Consider the following 20,191-nt stretch of genomic DNA (forward strand, 5'->3'; position numbering starts at 1 on the left):
AACTTCACCTAACAACATAGGACCAATATTTCACTTCACCTAACACAGAGCTACTGTAGGACACATAATATCACCAAACAACAACATAGACCTACCTAGCGTTGTGAATGGTTAGGAAATAATATTCATGTTTTACTCATAACAGCCAGCATTGTGAATGTAGGAAATAATATGTCATGTTTTACCAAACATCAGCCAGCATTGTGAATGGTGTCTGAGGCGGTGACATACTAACAAGAACATAGACCTAGTGGAGGTGTTTTTACTTCACCAAACAACACCATCAACCTACTGGTTCTGTGGTTATAAGTTCTGACCTTGGACAACAACATAGACCTGCTGTAGGACCCATAAACCCAATGTACACCTAACAACATATGACCAATAAACCCAATGTCCACCTGGCACACTGTATGGCACATAATATCAAATCAAATGTCCACCTGGCACACGGACAGGGTCTGAATCAAACCCAATGACCATCTGCCACACTGACAGGGTCTGAATCAAACCCAATGACCACCTGGCACACTGGCAGGATCTGAATCAAACCCAATGTCCACATGGCACACTGACAGGGTCCGAATCAAACTCAATGTTAGGGGGAGGGAAGATTGGTCAAGAGGGTGATGATTATTGTTGTTCTACTGCCTGATTGTTATGCAACACCACTGTTTACAAGCGCTTTTGTTAAATCAGCACAACAGTTTTCAGCTGTGCTAACATAATCACAAAAGGGTTTTCTATTGATCAATCAGCCTTTTAAAATGATCAACTTGAAATAGCTAACACAATGTGCCATTGGAACACAGGAGTAGTGGTTGCTGACAATGGGCCTCTCTACACCTATGTAGATATTCCATAAAACAGCCTTTTCCAGCTACAATAGTCATTTACAACATTAACAATGTCTACACTGTATTTCTGATCAATTTGATGTTATTTTAATGGACAATTTCTGGGTATTTTCTTTCAAAAACAAGGACATTTCTAAGTGACCCCAAACTTTTGTTACACCATGTAGGAGCAGTATAGACCTAGTCTGTTCATTATATGCATCTACATGATGTATTGTTACACCATGTAGGAGCAGTATAGACCTAGTCTGTTCATTTTATACATCTACATGATGTATTGTTACACCATGTAGGAGCAGTATAGACCGACAGTAGCTGGCTACATATTTAGATTTAGTTTGACTGAATGAAACTGCCTTAAATGTGCTGTTGTAAAAAAAAAAAAATCGCACTAATCAATCAACACATTCCTGTCTTTGTATGTCTCAATATAATAGTATTATTTAATTATATCCATTTAAAATAATCTTTGTCTGATAATAAAATATTTCTCTCAACTGCGTTTCCGCTCCAGTCAGCTGACAGCAATGTGAGTCTTTCAGGAGATGCTGCCAGCGTGACGTATAATCTAGTGGACGATTCTTCATAACCAACCACCTCGGCAGCTTGCTAGCCAACATAGCCGAAAGATTCAAGCTATTTAGAAGCTTTCGGTCTATATTAGCTACCGTGTTTTAGACACAACTCTGTCGTATCTACATGTTAACCTATTTAATTTAATATTACGTTATTTTGTATTAGTCAGCTATAGTAGCTGGCTGGTTAAGTTAGCACTAGCCTAGTCGCTATTGATAGCTAGCTAGCTAGCTAACATCCCCGAACATGAGCTTCCTAAACTTCTCTCCTCCTGCTAAAGAAGAGGCGGTCTGCTGGACGGAGAAAGAAGCTCTGGGGCTGAACATTGTCGTGAAAGAGGAGAAGGAAGAAGAGGATGTCACAGTTAAAAAACAAGTAGAGAGTGAGGCTGTTACAGTGAAAGAAGAAGAGAAAGACGTTTCAGTGAAAGAAGAGGAAGACGCGTTCAGAGTGAAAGAAGAGGAGGAGGATGTTACTGTGAAAGAAGAGGAAGAGGAGGATGCAGTTTTTGGAGTGAAGAAGGAAGGAGAGATTACTGTCACATTGAAAGATGAAGGGGAGATAGGAGATCTGAGTAACCCCAGTAAGTACCGCCTTAAATTTGTTTTTAACTTTGGATGTTCGGGGTTGGCTCGTCAATACATCTTCAACGGAGGGTCCTGGGATGATGACTGATATGTCTAGAATCAGACAACGTAGAGAGCAAGCTACCCCTTTCCGTTTCCAAAAAGTTACTTAACATATATATTTGAGAAGGGTCTATCTGCTGACCGCAGACTGGGGGGCACGGCATGTAGTGATTTTCGTGTAGTGATGATTTACTACACACAGCGCCCCCGATAGTGTCATATGAGAGTTGGGTTGGCTACACCAAAGATTATGGATATACTGACAAGATGTCTCTCTGCCCTGATAAGGGGAGTCGTTGTCCACAAGCGGCACTGCTGTTTCTTTAGCTCTCGCCTACCCTTTCTTTGGATTGGTGGACACTTATTATTATTGTAATCTATTTTTTACATATTCTCTGAGGGTTGTTGACGTCAACAGCCTGTATTCAATGGAGAGAGATGCTAAGCTACTACTCATGGCATGAATATGCATAACTATCTCGAGACAACTCTTATATTGTTTTTATTAGAACACACCGTTCTATACAGTCCACCTGGTAGAGGTTCATATCTGACAGAGATGAAAATCTCTGTTAGAAACTTAAAAAGGGGGAGTCTAAAGCTGCAACAACTAGGATTGTGCCTTTTGGCTTCTGGACAACGCAATAAAGTTGATATGAAAACCAATAGAACAGGAGAGAAATGGCATAGCGGTGGATCCAATAGAACAGGAGAGAAATGACATAGCGGTGGGTCTAATAGAACACGAGAGAAATTACATAGTGGTGGGTCCAACAGGTAAATCATTTGTCCCCAATGATATGATTCCTCCTGTCTATACAGAAATATGTAAGATACCAGAAAGCATGACGTTGCCACAGAGGAATCGGCGATCATTGGCTTCCTTACAATAATACCTGTGTTTGGTTTCAAATCACAAGCTTGTAGGCTTATGCCTATTTGGGCAGTGCGTGTGGCAATAGGCCTCACTGATTATTGAGTTGAGGCTGTCAGTGAAAAGCATCTCAAATAGGTGTGAAGATAATGTCTCTTGAGTATAATTTAAAATGTTGAGACAAGGAGAAGGGGAGGGTTGTGTGGTGAAGATATATGTGAGTCTCTCTTCAGTATGTCCTCCTCCTGGCTTCCACCAATTCTTGCTCCTTCGTTGTTTCATTGTGTGAATTGATTGCCTTTTAGATTGAGTTTATCATATAAATTACCCATTACAAATGTCACCAGGAGTAAATGCACCATTACTTCCTGTTATTTGGTTACATTAATTTCTGTTAATGCATGTATTAATGAGTCATTTATTAATTTCTTTTTTTATTTCACCTTTATTTAACCAGGTAGGCCAGTTAAGAACAAGTTGTCATTTACAACTGCGACCTGGCCAAGATAAAGCAAAGTAGTGCGACAAAACAACAACAGAGTTACACACAAACAAACGTACAGTCAATAACACAATAGAAAATAATGTTGTTTTTTTTTAATTATGTTTTTTATAAACATCCATTGTGACGTTCCCCGGCAAAAAAAACAAAATGTCTCTCAACCAGAAGAGTACACTCAACCAGTAATACATACACATTACATATGATGTCTGCATTATAGTCTATCACTAGATAACTGAAATACTTACCACTCTTGGCTTTGGGCAAAGGACCAACACAGTCCACCAGAACCTTGCTGGAATGTTTGTCAAAAGCAGGAATAGGCTGCAAAGGTGCAACCGGTACAGCTTGGTTTGGTTTACCTGTCCACTGGCAAACGCCACAGGATTTACAATGAGCCACAACATCCTGTTTCAGACGTCTTGATGACCTGCCATACTGCCATCGTGAGACAACCTCAGTATCTCTTGTCGAAGCGCATCTAGAACAACAATTTGTTCCAGAAGTTGAGCGAGAACGCCATGTCCTCGTTAGAACGCCATGTCCTCGTTAGAACGCCATATCCTCGTTAGAACGCCATATCCTCGTTAGAACGCCATGTCCTCGTTAGAAAGCTTTGTCCTCGTTAGAATCCATCTCCTGTCAAAATTACCAACAAAAACTTCATTAAACTCCTCTGGATGCACCTCAGCAAAAAGAGGGGAGAGGGAAACATCTTTACTCTGTTCAGCAATCAGCTGCTTCCTAGAAACATCTTTACTCTGTTCAGCAGTCAGCTGCTTCCTAGAAACATCTCAACTCTGTTCAGCTGTCAGCTGCTTCCTAGAAACATCTCAACTCTGTTCAGCTATCAGCTGCTTCCTAGAAACATCTCAACTCTGTTCAGCTGTCAGCTGCTTCCTAGAAACATCTCAACTCTGTTCAGCTATCAGTTGCTTCCTAGAAACATTTTTACTCTGTTCATCAATCAACAGCTTCCTAGAAACATTTTTACTCTGTTCAGCAATGTGCTGCTTCCTAGACATCCAAGTGTCAACTGTAGGGATCCTTCATTCAGAGGTTCTACAAACTCTCACCTTTGGGGTTTTCAAAGGAGAGGTCAACTCAGGAGGTTTACCGAAATCAGGATCACTCACAAATGTCTCCGACAGATCAACCATGGTGGGATCGCTGACATCCTCAACACTAGACTTGCTCCCGGCGAATTTCTTAGACAGAGCACGTGTAACGGCACATGCTGGGATCACTTTAGGGTTCTTTTCTGATAACCCACCTGGTTCCTCAATTCTGGGTTCCTTACAAACGACAGGATTTGGCACAACCTTCCCTCCAGCCAAATAATTTCCCAATATTAATCACCAGTAGGCTAGGCCTCACTCCAACGGCAACTGAATGAATGTTTTAAGGTTAAGAGCACAGGGCGCCAGTGGCAAATTTGCCAACCTTGGTGTTCTCTGGCAAATGTCAAACGTCCTGCTCGGTGTTGGGCTGTAAGCACAACCCCCACCTGTGGACGTTGGGCCCTCATACCACCCTCATGGAGTCTGTTTCTGACCGTTTGAGCAGACACATGCAAATTTGTGGCCTGCTGGAGGTCATTTTGCAGGGCTCTGGCAGTGCTCCTCCTGCTCCTCCTTGCACAAAGGCGGAGGTAGTGGTCCTGCTGCTGGGTTGTTGCCCTCCTAGGGCCTCCTCCACGTCTCCTGATGTACTGGCCTGTCTCCTGGTAGCGCCACCATGCTCTGGACACTACGCTGACAGACACAGCAAACCTTCTTGCCACAGCTCTCATTGATGTGCCATCCTGGATGAGCTGCACTACCTGAGCCACTTGTGTGGGTTGTAGACTCCGTCTCATGCTACCACTTGAGTGAAAGCACCGCCAGCATTTAAAAGTGACCAAAACATCAGCCAGGAAGCATAGGAACTGAGAAGTGGTCTGTGGTCACCACCTGCAGAACCACTCCTTTATTGGGGGTGTCTTGCTAATTGCCTATAATTTCCACCTGTTGTCTATTCCATTTGCACAACAGCATGTGAAATTTATTGTCATCAGTGTTGCTTCCTAAGTGGACAGTTTGATTTCACAGAAGTGTGATTGACTTGGAGTTACATTGTGTTGTTTAAGTGTTCCCTTCATTTTTTTTGAGCAGTGTGTATATATATAAATATAAATATAAAGTATTCAAACTGTTTGCTAAGAGACTCGAAATTGACCTCAGGTGCATACTGTTTCCATTGATCATCATTGAGATGTTTCTGCAACTTGATAGGAGTCCACCTGTGGTAAATTCAATTGATAGGATTTGATTTGGAAAGGCAAAAACCTGTCTGGCTACCACAGCATTCTGAAGCGATGCGCCATCCCATCTGGTTTGCGCTTAGTGGGACTATCATTTGTTTCTCAGCAGTACAATGACCCCCACACACCTCCAGGCTGTGTAAGGGCTATTTAACCAAAAAGGATAGTGATGGAGTACTGTATCAGATGACCTGGCCTTCACAATCACCCGACCTCAACCCAATTGAGATGGTTTGGGATGAATTGGACCGCAGAGTGAAGGAAAAGCAGCCAACAAGTGCTCAGCATATGTGGGAACTCCTTCAAGACTGTTGGAAAAGCATTCCAGGTGAAGCTGGTTGAGAGATTGCCAAGAATGTGCAAAGCTGTCATCAAGGCAAAGAGTGGCTGCTTTGAAAAATCTAAAATATATTTTGAATTGTTTACCACTTTTTTGGTTACTACATGATTCCATATGTGTTATTTCATAGTTTTCATGTCTTCACTATTATTCTACAATGTAGAATATAGTAAAAAATAAAGAGGAACCCTTGAATGACTAGGTGTGTCCAAACTGGTACTGTATATTTCATGAATGTTTTTAGATTCAGTTACATGAAGTCAATTTCTTACCACTTCTTCCATAGTCAAACATGTAAGGAAAGATTTTTTTTTAATCAAAAGGGATGCTGTCAAAAATGTATTGAATTCAAATGGATTTACCCAGCCTACAAAGCACTACAGCCACTCTGTGATGACCAGTTCTCCTCTTTTATTGAGGGATTTAGTCTAGATTAAACCTCATGGGAAGACAGTTTTATCATGTGGAGGTTTCATTTAGGTCTCTGTTTAACAAAATACTCTGTGTGTCTTTGCAAGGAGAGAAACCAGACTCTCACTCTGACAGCGGGAAGAGTCCTTCAGGGGAACCAGACCCAGAGACGCCCAAACCAGCGAGAGAACACCACTGCTCCCACTGTGAAAATAGTTTTTGCTGGTTAGGGAACCTAAAACTGCATGAGAGGACACACACTGGAGAAAAGCCTTTCCAATGTTCCCAGTGTGAAAATGCACGAGAGAATACACACTGGAGAAAAGCCTTAACTCATGCCACATTGGGAACAGTGATTTAATCAGGATGGGAACCTAAAAGCTCATAAGAGGAAACACACAGGAGAAAAGCCTTTCCAATGTTCCCAGTGTGGAAAGAGTTGTACTAAGATAGGGCAATTAAAAGAACGAGAGAATACACAAAGGAGAAAAGCCATTCCAATGTTCCCAGTGTGGAAAGAGTTTTCCTCGGATAGGAAACCTAAAAAAGCATGCGAGACTACACACAGGAGAAAAGCCTTACCAATGTTCCCAGTGTGGAAAGAGTTTTGCCGTGTTAGCTAACCTGAAAAGGCATGAGAGAATACACACAGGAGAAAAGCATTTTCTGCTCCCAGTGTAAAAATAGATTTTCACGAATGGCGTACCTTAAAGCTCATGAGAGGATACAAAGGAGAAAAGCCTTTCCACTGCTCCCAGTCTGGAAAGGGTTTTACCTGGTCAAGTAGCCTGAAGGAGCATAAGAGGATAAACACGGTAAAAGTCCTACCACTGCTCTCTGTGTGGAAGAACATTCAGAGAACCTGAAATCAAATGAGAGAATAGAAAGGCTGTATTCTGACTTATATTTTTGACTGAGAATTTGTGTTTTTTTTTGTGCCGCATGAAATCATATTGTGTATGATTACACCTGTCTATATAAGGTCCCACAGTTGACAATGCATGTCAGGGCAAACACCAAGCAATGAGGTCGAATAAATTGTCCTTAGAGCTCCGAGACAGGATTGTGTCGAGGCACAGATCTGGGGAATGGTACCAAAAAATGTCTGCAGCATTGGTCCCCAAGAATACAGTGGCCACCATCATTTTTTAATGGAAGAAGTTTGGTAGACTCTTCCGGGAGCTGGCTACCCAGCCAAACTGCACAATCGGGGGAGAATGGTCACTCTGACAGAACTCTAAAGTTCCTCTGTGGGAATGGGAGAACCTTCCAGAAGGACAACCATCTCTGCAGCACTCCACCAATCAGGCCTTTGTGGTAGAGTGGCCAGATGGAAGCCACTCCTCAGTAAAAGGCACATTACAGCCCGCTTAGAGTTTGCCAAAAGGCACCTAAAGACTCTCAGACCATGAGAAACAAGATTATCTGGTCTGATGAAACCAAGATTGAACTCTTTGGCCTGAATGCCTTTTGGCAACCTTCAAGCAGGCTGTCATGTGCCTTTTACTGTGGAGTGGATTCCGTCTGCCCGCTCTTCCATAAAGACCTGATCGGTGGAGTGCTGCAGGGATGGTTGTCCTTCCGGAAGGTTCTCCCATCTCCACAGAGGAAATCTGTAGCTCTGTCAGAGTGACCATCGGGTTCTTGCTCCCTTCCCTGATGAAGGCCCTTCTCCACCGATTGCTCAGTTCTGCTGGGCGGCCAGCTCTTGGAAGAGTCTTGGTGGTTCCAAACTTCTTCCATTTAAGAATGATGGAGGCCACTGTGTTCTTGGGGACCTTCAATGCCACAGAAATGTTTTGGTACCCTTCCCCACATCTGTGCCTCGACGTAATACTGTCTCAGAGCTCAACAGATAATTTAATTTACCTCATTCATTGTTTTTTTCTCTGACATCCACTGCTACCTGTGTGACCTTATATAGACAGGTGTGTGCCTTTCCAAGTCATGTCCAATCAATTGAATTTACCACAGGTGGACTCCAATCAAGTTGTAGAAACATCTCAAGGATGATTCGTGAAATCAAGATGCATCTGCGCTCCATTTCGAGTCTCATTGTGAAGGGTTTGAATACTTAAGTAAATAAATGTGCAAAAATGTCTAAAAACTTGTTTTTGGTTTGTCATTATGTGCTTTTGTGTGTAGATTTGAATAAGGCTGAATAATTTTAGAATAAGGCTGTAACGTAACAAAATGTGGAAAAAGTGAAGGGGTCTGAATACATTATGCACTGTGTCTGCAGGTGTCTATCTGGTCAAAACCACTGATACAGGTGCCCCATCACCCTCTGGGATGGATCATGTCTACAGAGAAACCTAGATTCAAATACTTAGATGTGTGTGTATTGGGTATATGTTGTGAAATTGTTAGATATTACTGCACTGTCGCAGCTAGAACCACAAGCATTTCACTACACCCGCAATAACATCTGCTAAACGTGTATGTGACCAATAAAATGTGATTTAATTTTGATTTGAAATAAACGTCCTATTTATCAAAGGTGCTTTTGGCTGGGGTCAAACTGACTCCAAAGGATTTGAATTTGTTAAAAGTCCATTTTGATCCAGAAACACTAAACCATGATTTAGATTTATTAAGAACAAGTTGATTGACAAAGTCATGAAAAACCACATTTTGGCTATGATAAAAGATATGCCTCGGGTCAAAATCATGTCAGAAGTATGGTTCAATGCAAATATGTAGTGGGTGTAAAGTTTGTTTTATTTTCTCACTCATTAAAAACTAATCAACACATGCTTCTCTTTGAAAGACTATTAAACTTGATAAATGAAAAGTAAACTTTTGGTTCCTCAACTGCGTTGCCCACTCCAGTCAGCAGATGGTGATTTTTAGGTTCAGGCGATGCTGCCAGTGTGACATATAATCTAGTGGACGGGACGCTCCAACAACAACAGCTAGTCAGACTCCTTGGTAGCTTTCTAACAAACATAGCTAAAACATTCACGCTCTTTACACTGTTTTGGGGTATATTAGTCGCTGTGTTTTAAACACACTTCTGTCGAATGTACTTGTTGGCCCATTTAATTATATATTTACGTTGTTTGTCAGCTAGTTGGTTTGCTAAGTTAGCTTAGGACTAGGCTAGTCGCTAATGCTAGCTAGCAAACATACCAGACCATGAGTTCACTAAGTTACTCTCCTCCTGTTGAAGAAGAGGAGGTCTACTGGATGGAGAAAGAAGCTCTTTTGAAAGAGGAGGAGGAAGATAAGGCTGTTACAATACAATAACAAGGTGAGGGTGGCCTCCCGGGTGGCGCAGGTGGGTTAAGGGCGCTGTACTGCAGCGCCAGCTGTGCCATCAGAGTCCCTGGGTTCGTGCCCAGGCTCTGTCGTAACTGGCCGCGACCGGGAGGTCCGTGGGGCGACGCACAATTGGCCTAGCGTCGTCCGGGTTAGGGAGGGATTGGTCGGCAGGGATCTCCTTGTCTCATCGCGCACCAGCGACTCCTGTGGCGGGCCGGGCACAGTGCGCGCTAGACAAGGTTGCCAGGTGCACGGTGTAGCCTCCGACACATTGGTGCGGCTGGCTTCCGGGTTGGATGCGCGCTGTGTTAAGAAGCAGTACGGCTGGTTGGGTTGTGTATCGGAGCCTTCGTCTCTCCCGAGCCCGTACGGGAGTTGTAGCAATGAGACAAGATAGTAGCTACTACAACAATTGGATACCACGAAATTGGGGAGGAAAAAGTGGGTAAAATTTTTAAAAAACAAACAAGTAGAGTCTGTTAAAGTGGAAGAAGAAGAGAAAGCCGTTTCAGTGAAAGAGGAAGACCCGTTCAGTGAAAGAGGAGGATGTTACAGTAAAAGAAGAGGCGGATGCAATTTTTGGAGTGAAAGACGAGGAGGGGGAGATTACTGTCACATTGGAGATGAGGATGTTGGAGATCTGTTTTAACAGTCGTTTAACCAATATGCTGTAAAGGGGTTCTACACTTTAATGTTGTTCTGTAGGAATGGCTGAAGCTACACTATAACGTGTAGAACATCAAGAGTGGACCATCAACAAAATGTTAACAATTGATCACATGCTTCCAATAAAAATGCCTGAAATACTGTAATCCTCAATATCTCCTATTAGCTTAGCCCAAGATGAACTCTTAAAGGAGCAGTTGTTACATCCATTTTGGGACTTATACATTAATGATATGTACCCATCTGTTTCTTGAAGAATTAATTTATAAATGCCTCAGGAGCTTAGATTAACTGTCATACCCCATCAGAACCCCAAATATAAGCTTTTTTTTATTCTAATATTTGTCAGTAAATATAAACAAACACTATATCCTCAAAACATGGTTAAAACATGGTTAAAACTAGAATGTTGATATCATGGAGGGTTGCATTTCTCCAGCCCCATCCCTCAGCTTTTTACCAAAACGGGCCGGGAGTACGCTTTGGTATGTTATTGTTATTGTTTCTACTGCTGATTGCTGCTCCCGTTACTCCTCAAGGTCCAAGGACTGTATGTTTTTCAGAGGTAAAATAGTCAAAAAATCCACCTAAATGTGAATTGATTCTCAATTGCGATACGTTTCTAGAAACATAAATCCCTAAACTTTCATATCACATCAACATAAGTTAACACAATACTTTCATATCACATCAAAATAGGTAACCAGTCGCGATGCCCCAGAAGGTAAAATAAATTATTTTTTCGTAATTTCTCCTTCCTTCAGGCTTCTTTTTCTTCTTTGAACTTTATATGGTGGTGGGCAACAAACTTTAAGGTGCATTACCAGCATCAACTGAACTGGAGTGTGGACCTCAGTTCATCTTTTAATCACCCACGTGGGTATATACCAAGACGGTCGTGAAGAGGGCACAACAAAACCTTTTCCCCCTCAGGAGACTGAAAATATTTGTCTGCTCGGCATCTGACCCTAAGGCGCTACAGAGGGGAGTGCAAACTGCCCAGTACATCACTGGGGCCAAGCTTCCTGCCATCCAGGACCTATATAGTGGGTGGTGTCAGAGGAAAGCCCACAAAATTGTCAGAGACTCCAGTCACACAAGTTATAGACGGTTTTCTCTGCTACCGCACGGCAAGTGGTACCGCAGCACCAAGTCTAGGACCAAAAGCCTCCTCAACAGCTTCTACCCCCAAGCCATAAGACTGCTGAACAATTCATAAAATCCCCCCCCCCCCCTTCCTTTTGTGCACTGCTGCTACTCGCTGGTTGTTTGTTACCTATGCATCTTCACTACGCCCCCACCTTCATGTACAGATTACCTCAACTAGCCTGTACCCCCGCACATTGACTCGGTACCGGTGCCCCCTGTATATTTTCTTGTTATTGTTGTTCTCATTGTTACTTTTTATTATTACTTTTTATTTGAGTCTACTTGGTAAACGTTTTCTTCTTCTTGAACTGCACTGCTGGTTAAGGGCTTGTAAGTAAAAGCATTTCACAGTAAAGTCTAAGTTGGTGTCTTGACGGATTTGTAAAAAATGGTTTGTCATAAAACACTATATATTTATATTTTTTTTAAATGTTGCTGACACCCCTCCCCAGAGGTGTCTCATTATTGGGATTCATTGCTGATTCCTACCTGTAGCTGACTATGAGGTGTCTAGTGATACAGGTTAAGGGCCCTGTTGGAGATTGGTGGTTGGTAGCGCAGTCGGGGGAAAAAGCAGGGTTGGACACGGCCATGTTATTATCCCTCACACAGTCTCTGTGGTTCAAATGAACCCCATTCCTGGGAATTAGATATGATATGATTACAAATTTCCCCGGTCTCTTACCACAGAAGGGTTCCAACTGTCCCATTCCCAGCTAGGTTACAAGGCGCTTTATCGCCAGTACTTATGACTGGTTGATAGGGGAAACCTCCATGCTTATTATAGAAAAAATAATTAGGGGAAAACTTTTTAGTAAACTGAAATAAAATAACAAACCTGTTTGAAAAATGAAATATATTCCAAAGCTAACTTTGACTCCAAAAATAAAATACCCTAAAATAATATTATGTTCCGTTTGAATAAATTATATCTCGACTTTGGGCAAAAATAGAATCGGGTTTTAAATATGTTTTATGTGGTTTTAAAGCTTCTGAACCTGGGGCTGGTAAATTCTGCCATGGGAGGGCAATGTTTCAAATAGACCTAGCTTGTGTATTACTAGCTACCACCATAAATACTTTCGGAAATTAGGATATTGGAAACTCCTTTCGATTTGTATTAACAGCTAAAAGAAAAGAACATTGGCATGAATTACCCTCTTTGAACAAGAAGCACAACATTACAAATATTTTCAGAGATGTGCGATAATTGACTTGTTCTCTGTAATATCGTATAGCTTTGCAATTGTAACATTATGTACTTTCAAGGAAAATAGGCATGTTTCTCGACTCATAACCTGACTTTAAAAAGGGATTTTGTGAGATTATGATTAGGAACTGCATGTCACAGCATGACAATATGAACGTGATTGGTCCGACTGTCTCTTGTACGGACGGGCGTTATATACTCTGACATTTTCTGGAATAGTTTTATTTGAAAACGTTTTTGTTTACTTGCCTGACTATTGAATTTGGAATGCACTGTACTGTTCATCTCTGAAACCCACTGAGATAATTCCTTTGATACAGCAGTAGCAATACAGGGATATAACATCTACAGAAAAGACAGGAATGCTTATGGGGGAGGTGGTGCTGTATACAGTGCATTTGGAAAGTAGTCAAACCCCTTGACTTTTTCCACATTTTGTTACGTTAAAGCCGTATTCTAAAATTGATTAAATGATTCCCCCCCTTTTAATTTAGCTAATTTATTTGGCACACCTGCATTTGGGGAGTTTCTCCCATCCCTCTTTGCAGATCCTTTCTAGCTCTGTCAGGTTGGATGGAGAACATCACTGCACAGCTATTTTCACGTCTCTCCAGAGACGTTAGATCAAGCTCAAGTCCGGGCTCTGGCTGGACCACTCAAGGACCTTCAGAGACTTCCCCCGAAGCCACTCCTGTTGTCTTGGTTGTGTGCTTAAGGTTGTTGTCCTGTTGGACGGTGAACATTCGCCCCAGTCTGAGGTCCTGAGTGCTCTGGAGCAGGTCTTTCATCAAGGATGTCTCTGCACTTTGCGCCGTTAATATTTTCCTCGATCCCTGCTTCTGAAAAACCTGACGTGACTCTTGGCATTCAGGCCAATGAGTTCAATCTTGGTTTCGTCACTGGTCTCCCAGTCCCTGCTTCTGAAAAACCTGGTGCCAGGTTTCCTTCAGACGTGACTCTTGGCATTCAGGCCAATGAGTTCAATCTTGGTTTCATCAAGCCAGAGAATCTTGTTTCTCATGCTTTTAGAGTCCTTAAGGTGCCTTTTGTCAAACTCCAAGCATGCTGTCATGTGCCTTTTTATTAAGGAGTGGTTTCCATCTGGCCACTCTACCATAAAGGTCTGATTGGTGGAGTGCTGCAGAGATGATTGTCCTTCTGGAAGGTTCTCCCATCTCCACAGAGGAACTTTGGAGCTCTGTCAGAGTGACCATCAGGTTTCTGGTCACCTCCCTGACCAAGGCCCTTCTCCCCCAATCGCTCAGTTTTGCCGGGTGACCAGCTCCAGGAAGAGTATTCCCTTTAAGAATGATGGAGGCCACAGTGTTCTTAGGGACCTTCAATGCTGCAGAATCTTTTTTGGTACCCTTCCCCCAGATCTGTGCCAATTTTGCACGCCCAATTTTTCAGTTTTTGATTTGTTCAAAAAGTTTGAAATATCCAATAAATGTCGTTCCACTTCATGATTGTGTCCCACTTGTTGTTGATTCTTCACACAAAAATACAGTTTTATATCTTTATGTTTGAAGCCTGAAATGTGGCAAAAGGTCGCAAAGTTCAAGGGGGCCGAATACTTTCGCAAGGCACCGTATACTTGTGATGGTGAGAACATGTTTTTGTCTGACTTACAGCTGTAACGACCCTTTGGGAATAATTAAACTTGATTAAGCTTCTCTAGTGTCCGTGAGTTATTTTCTCTGAAAAATTAGAACCTAACACTATAATTAGTGTTCCTTGAAGGAGGGAAACGAGGTACAACACCTGTTTGGCCCCACCCCTTCCTGGGTCGGTGAAGAGTGGTATTATATTTAAGTAATAAATCCGAGCCTCATCGTTCATCACCTGTAGAAGGCAGGGATTCCAGCGAGGCTTGAATTTAATAGTATGTTGTACCTAGTTTCCCTCCTTCAGGGAACAGTAGTTATAGTCCTAACGTTACTCTTGTCATATGATGAACTTCAACTTAAATAGGAGATCTTGCTGTCGGACAGTTTTTTTGTATTCTGAAATGCACTCGAAATATGTATCATTTAGTTGCTCCTTATGTTACGCTTGGGAAACAGTTTTCGTGGGCACAGAAATACAAAATAATTTCAGAGTTTGTAATCCAAGATGGCGAAGCAGTAAGACGTGTTTGTTGTAAATGTTATGTTTTTTCGTCTTTTTTTGTATATATTGCAATATTTCAATCTCTTTTTCCATCTTTAAATTAAATATACCTTCCGGCAACCCGCCTCACCCAATATGATACGGATCTGCTATTTTTTAGACCTTATAGCTAGAACCTCCATCGGAAGTTAGCCATCAGAAGCTAACCAGCTGATTAGCTACTTGCTATTTAGTCATTGTTAGCCACTGCTAGCAGCCTTTAAATTTTTAGCTAAGATACCCGCTGTTTTTAGCCTTTATAATACCTGCCAGTCTGCACAGCGCGATATCAACCCTGAGCATATCGGACTGTTTTTCTCCACTACATCACCGTATTCCTGCCGTAAGCTCTGGACCATTACACCGGATAATCGCAGCTAGCTAGCTGCTACCGAGTGGCCCAGCCCCGAAGCTAGCCTTGAGCCAGGCCCATCTCCCGGCCTGCTCAGTGGACCCTATGATCACTCGGCTACACAGCTGATGCCTCCCAGACTCTTCACTAAGACGACTAGAAGCCACTACATCACCGGATTCCTGCCGTAAGCTCTGGACCTTTGCACCGGATTGGCTATAGTGGCTAACGCCCTTGTCCCGAAGCTAACACCAATTAGCCTCGAGCCAGGTGCGTCTCCCGGCTAGCAAACAAATTCACTCCAGCTACAATACCTCTTTTGCCAATTGGCCTGGACCCTTTGTCGACACGGAGCCCCGCCTATCCATCACGACTGGTCTACCTACACATTTCCGTCCGATGTGCCCTCAACCGGCCTTTGCCAGATGTCGGTTACGCCCTTGTCCCGAAGCTAGCACCAGGTGCATCTCCCAGCCAGCGTAGTAAAGACTACCATATCGGCTTCCCTGGTTCATATATTGCTGTTCACTGGACCCTATGATCACTTGGCTACATAGCTGATGCCTGCTGGACTGTTATTAATCACAGTACTCCATTTTGTTTATTTTGTTTAACTGTCGGCCTCAGCCTTGATTTCAGGCCCTGTGTGTAGTTAACTGACCCTCTCTGCCCATTCATCGCCATTTTACCTGTTGTTGTTGTCTTACCCGTTGTTGTCTAAGCTAGCTCTCCCAATCAACACCTGTGATTGCTTTATGCCTTCCTTTATGTCTCTCTAATTTCAATATGCCTTGTATACTGTTGTTTAGGGTAGTTATCATTGTTTTATTTTACTGCAGAGCCCCTAGTCCCACTCAACATGCCTCAGAGAACTCTTTTGTCCCACCTCCCACATATGCGGTGACCTCTGGTGGTTAATTTCTTTACTATCAAATGAGGAGAGACAAACTTCACACAAGTCAGAGTTATACTTAAACTAAATCTTTAATAATAAGAGCTTTGCAATAGCAAATACTTATCAACAATTCACTATTTATTAACAAAAGTACAAAGATCTTTTATAGCCCAGATACACCCCTTTCAACCTACATGACGAACAGATACATAGAATGGTCACAAGGTTAAGATTTGTGTAAAAGATATCTATAATACATAGCAGACAGCATCTGCTGTGTGAACAGTTTTCATTGTATAGACCAGTGTCTGGCCCTCCTACTCCAAACTGGAACCGTCTCTTCCTGGTACGGTATAGAACAGAACCATTAACTCATGTTCTCTGGAATGCTCTTTAGGTTTTATCACCCAAAGACATTGTAAATCTCCTCTGTCAGTGTTATCTCATAGAAGCCCTTCCTCAGTAGAACACACACACAATAGAATACTCTATTCTGTCAAATAAAACCACCATTATAATGCAATACAAGTATTATAACATAAATTGCAATTTCCCTGACACCTCACCTACCATAACCGGTGCCTCCAGAGATGCAACCTCTCTTATCGTCACTCAATACCTAGGTTTACCTCCACTGTATCTGCACACTACCATACCCCTGTCTGTACGTTATGCGTTGAATCTATCCTACCACGCCCAGAAATCTGCTCCTTTTATTCTCTGTTCACAACCCACTAGACGACCAGTTCTGATAGCCTTTAGCCGTACCCTCATCCTACTCCTCTGTTCCTCGGGTGATGTAGAGGTTTACCCAGGCCCTGTGTGTCCCCAGGCGCTCTCATTTGTTGACTTCTGTAACCGTAAAAGCCTTGGTTTCATGCATGTTAACATCAGAAGCCTCCTCCCTAAGTTTGTTTTACTCACTGCTTTAGCACACTCCGCCAACCTTGATGTCCTTGCCGCATCTGAATCCTGGCTTTGGAAGGCCACAAAAAATTCTGAAATTCCCATCCCCATCTACAACATTTTCCAACAAGATAGAACTGCCAAAGGGGGAGGAGTTGCAATCTACTGCAGAGATGGCCTGCAAAGTTCTATCCTACTTTCTAGGTCTAAGCCCAAACAGTTCGAGCTTCTAATTTTAAAAATGAATCTCTCCAGAAATAAGTCTCTCACTGTTGCCACCTGTTACAGACCCCCCTCAGTTCCCAGCTGTGCCCTGGACACCATATGTGAATTGATTGCCCCCCATAGATCTTCAGAGTTCGTTCTGTTAGGTGACCTAAAATGGGATGCCTGGTTGTTCTTTAAAAGTAATTTCCTCACCACCTTAAATAAGCATGTCCCTTTCAAAAAATTTTAAAACTTAGAACAGATACAGCCCTTGGTTCACTCCAGACCTGACTGCCCTCGACCAGCACAAAAACATCCTGTTGCGTACTGCAATATGCAACTTTTCAGAGAAGTCAGGAACTAATACACAGTCAGTTAGGAAAGCAAAAGCTAGCTTTTTTAAACAGAAAAATGCATCCTGTAGCTCGAACTCCAAAAAGTTTTGGGACACTGTAAAGCCCATGGAGAATAAGAGCACTTCATCCCAGCTGCCCACTGCACTGAGGCTAGGAAACACTGTCACCACCGATAAATCCACGATAATCGAGAATTTCAGTAAGCATTTCTCTACGGCTGGCCATGCTTTCCTCCTGGCTACCCCAACCCCGGCCAACAGCTCCCCACCCCCCGCAGCTACTTGGCCAAACCTCCCCAGCTTCTCCTTCACCCAAATCCAGATAGCTGATGTTCTGAAAGAGTTGCAAAACCTGGACCCGTACAAATCAGCTGGGCTAAACAATCTGGACCCTCTCTTTCTAAGATTATCTGCCGCCATTGTGGCAACCCCTATTACGAGTCTGTTCGTAAGGTAGCCTAGTGGTTAGAGCATTGGACTTTTAACCGAAAGGTTGCAAGATCGAATCCCCGAGCTGACAAGGTAAAAATCTGTCGTTCTGCCCCGAACAAGGCAGTTAACCCACTGTTCCTAGGCTGTCATTGAAAATAAGAATTTGTTCTTAACTGACTTGCCTAGTTAAATAAAGGTCAAATAAAATAAAAATAGTCTGTTCAACCTCTCTTTCGTATCGTCCGAGATTCCTAAAGATTGGAAAGCTTCCGCGGTCAACCCCCTCTTCAAAGGGGGTGACACTCTAGACCCAAACTGTTACAGACCTATATCCATCCTGCCCTGCCTTTCCAAAGTCTTCGAAAGCCAAGTTAACAAACACTGACCATTTTTTAATCCGCTGTGCAAACCGGTTTCCGAGCTCAGCCACGCCCAAGGTAATAAACGATATCAGAACCGCCATTGATAAAAGACAGTACTGTGCAGCAGTCTTCATCAACCTGGCAAAGTATTTTGACTCTGTCGATCACCGTATTCTTATCGGCAGACTCAACAGGCTTGGTTTCTCAAATGACTGACTCGCCTGGTTCACAACTTCTCAGATTGAGTTCAGTCTGTCAAGTCTGTCAAGCCTGTTGTCCGGACCTCTGGCAGTCTCTATGGTGGTAGCACAGGGTTCGATTCTCGGGCCGACTCTTTTCTCTGTATATGCCAACGATGTTGCTCTTGCTGTGGGTGATTCCTTGAGCCACCTTTATGCAGACGACCCCATTCTGTATATATCTGGCCCTTCTTTGGACACAGGGTTAACAAACCTCCAAACGAGCTTCAATGCCATACAACACTCCTTCTGTGGCCTCCAACTGCTCTTAAATGCAAGTAAAACTAAATGTATGCTCTTCAACCGATCGCTGTCCGTACCCGCCCGTCAGCATCACTAATCTGGACGGTTCTGACTTAGAATATGTGGACAACTATAAATACCTAGGTGTCTGGCTAGACTGTAAACTCTCCTTCCAGACTAATATTAAGCATTTCCAAACCAAAATGTAATCTAGAATCGGCTTCTTATTTCGCAGCAAAGCCTCCTTCACTCACGCTGCCAAACATACCCTCGTAAAACTGACTATCCTACCGATCCTTGACTTCGGCGATTTCATTTTCAAAATAGCCTCCAACACTCTACTCAGTAAACTGGATGCAGTCTATCACAGTGCCATCCGTTTTTTCACCAAAGCCCCATATATCGCTGCTCTCGTCGGCTGGCACTCACTACATATTCGTCGCCAAACCAACTGGCTCCAGGTCATCTGTAAGTCTTTGCTAGGCTGCCTTAACTCAGCTCACTGGTCACCATAGCAACACCCACCCATAGCACGTGCTCCAGGAAGTATATCTCACTGGTCATCCCCAAAGCCAACACCTGCTTTGGCCACCTTTCCTTCCAGTTCTCTGCTGCCAATGACTGGAACGAAGTTCAAAAATCGATGAAGTTGGAGACTTATATCTCCCTCACTAACTTTAAGAATCAACTATCTGAGCAGCTTACTGATCGCTGCAGCTGTACACAACCCATCTGTAAATAGCCCATCCAACTGCCTACCTCATTCCCATGTTTTTATTGACTTATTTTTGCTCTTTTGCACACCAGTATTTCTACTTGCACAACATAATCTGCAAATCTATCACTCCAGTGTTAATGCTAAATTGTAATTACTTTGCTACTATGGCTGATTTATTGCCTTACGTCTGTACTCCATTTGCAAACACTGTATATAGATTTTTCTATTGTGTTATTGACTGTACTTTTGTTTATCCCACGTGTAACTCTGTGTTGTTTTTTTCGCACTGCTTTGCTTTATCTTGGCCAGGTCGCAGTTGTAAATGAGAACTTGTTCTCAACTGGCCTACCTGGTTAAATAAAGGTTAAATAAAAAAATGTATGAATTGTTCATGACGTCCTCCAGTGAGTTTTTTGGGGTACTTTTACTGTTGAAAAGTAATATATAAATACAGTAAAGTATAAACACACTAAAGGGAAACAAATAAATGTTTTGAGCAAAATAGTTATTTTTTTTTTAGAGAGAACTGCAAACTACAACGTATGAGTGATGCC

General features: G+C 42.7%; 1 protein-coding gene across 2 annotated transcripts in view; it reads left to right on the forward strand.

Moving 5' to 3' along the window:
* Positions 1 to 1,499: 1,499 nt before the first annotated feature.
* LOC139413148 (zinc finger protein 271-like) overlaps positions 1,500 to 20,191 on the forward strand; it is a 29,472-nt gene continuing 10,780 nt past the window's right edge. For both annotated transcript variants that reach the window (XM_071160243.1, XM_071160242.1), the window contains exon 1: positions 1,500 to 2,016. In XM_071160243.1, coding sequence (XP_071016344.1) covers positions 1,680 to 2,016 — 337 coding nt within the window. In that variant the 5' untranslated portion in view covers positions 1,500 to 1,679. The remainder of the gene's footprint in view (positions 2,017 to 20,191) is intronic.

Source organism: Oncorhynchus clarkii, chromosome 7, assembly GCF_045791955.1.
Source record: "Oncorhynchus clarkii lewisi isolate Uvic-CL-2024 chromosome 7, UVic_Ocla_1.0, whole genome shotgun sequence".
Taxonomy (NCBI): Eukaryota; Metazoa; Chordata; class Actinopteri; order Salmoniformes; family Salmonidae; genus Oncorhynchus; species Oncorhynchus clarkii.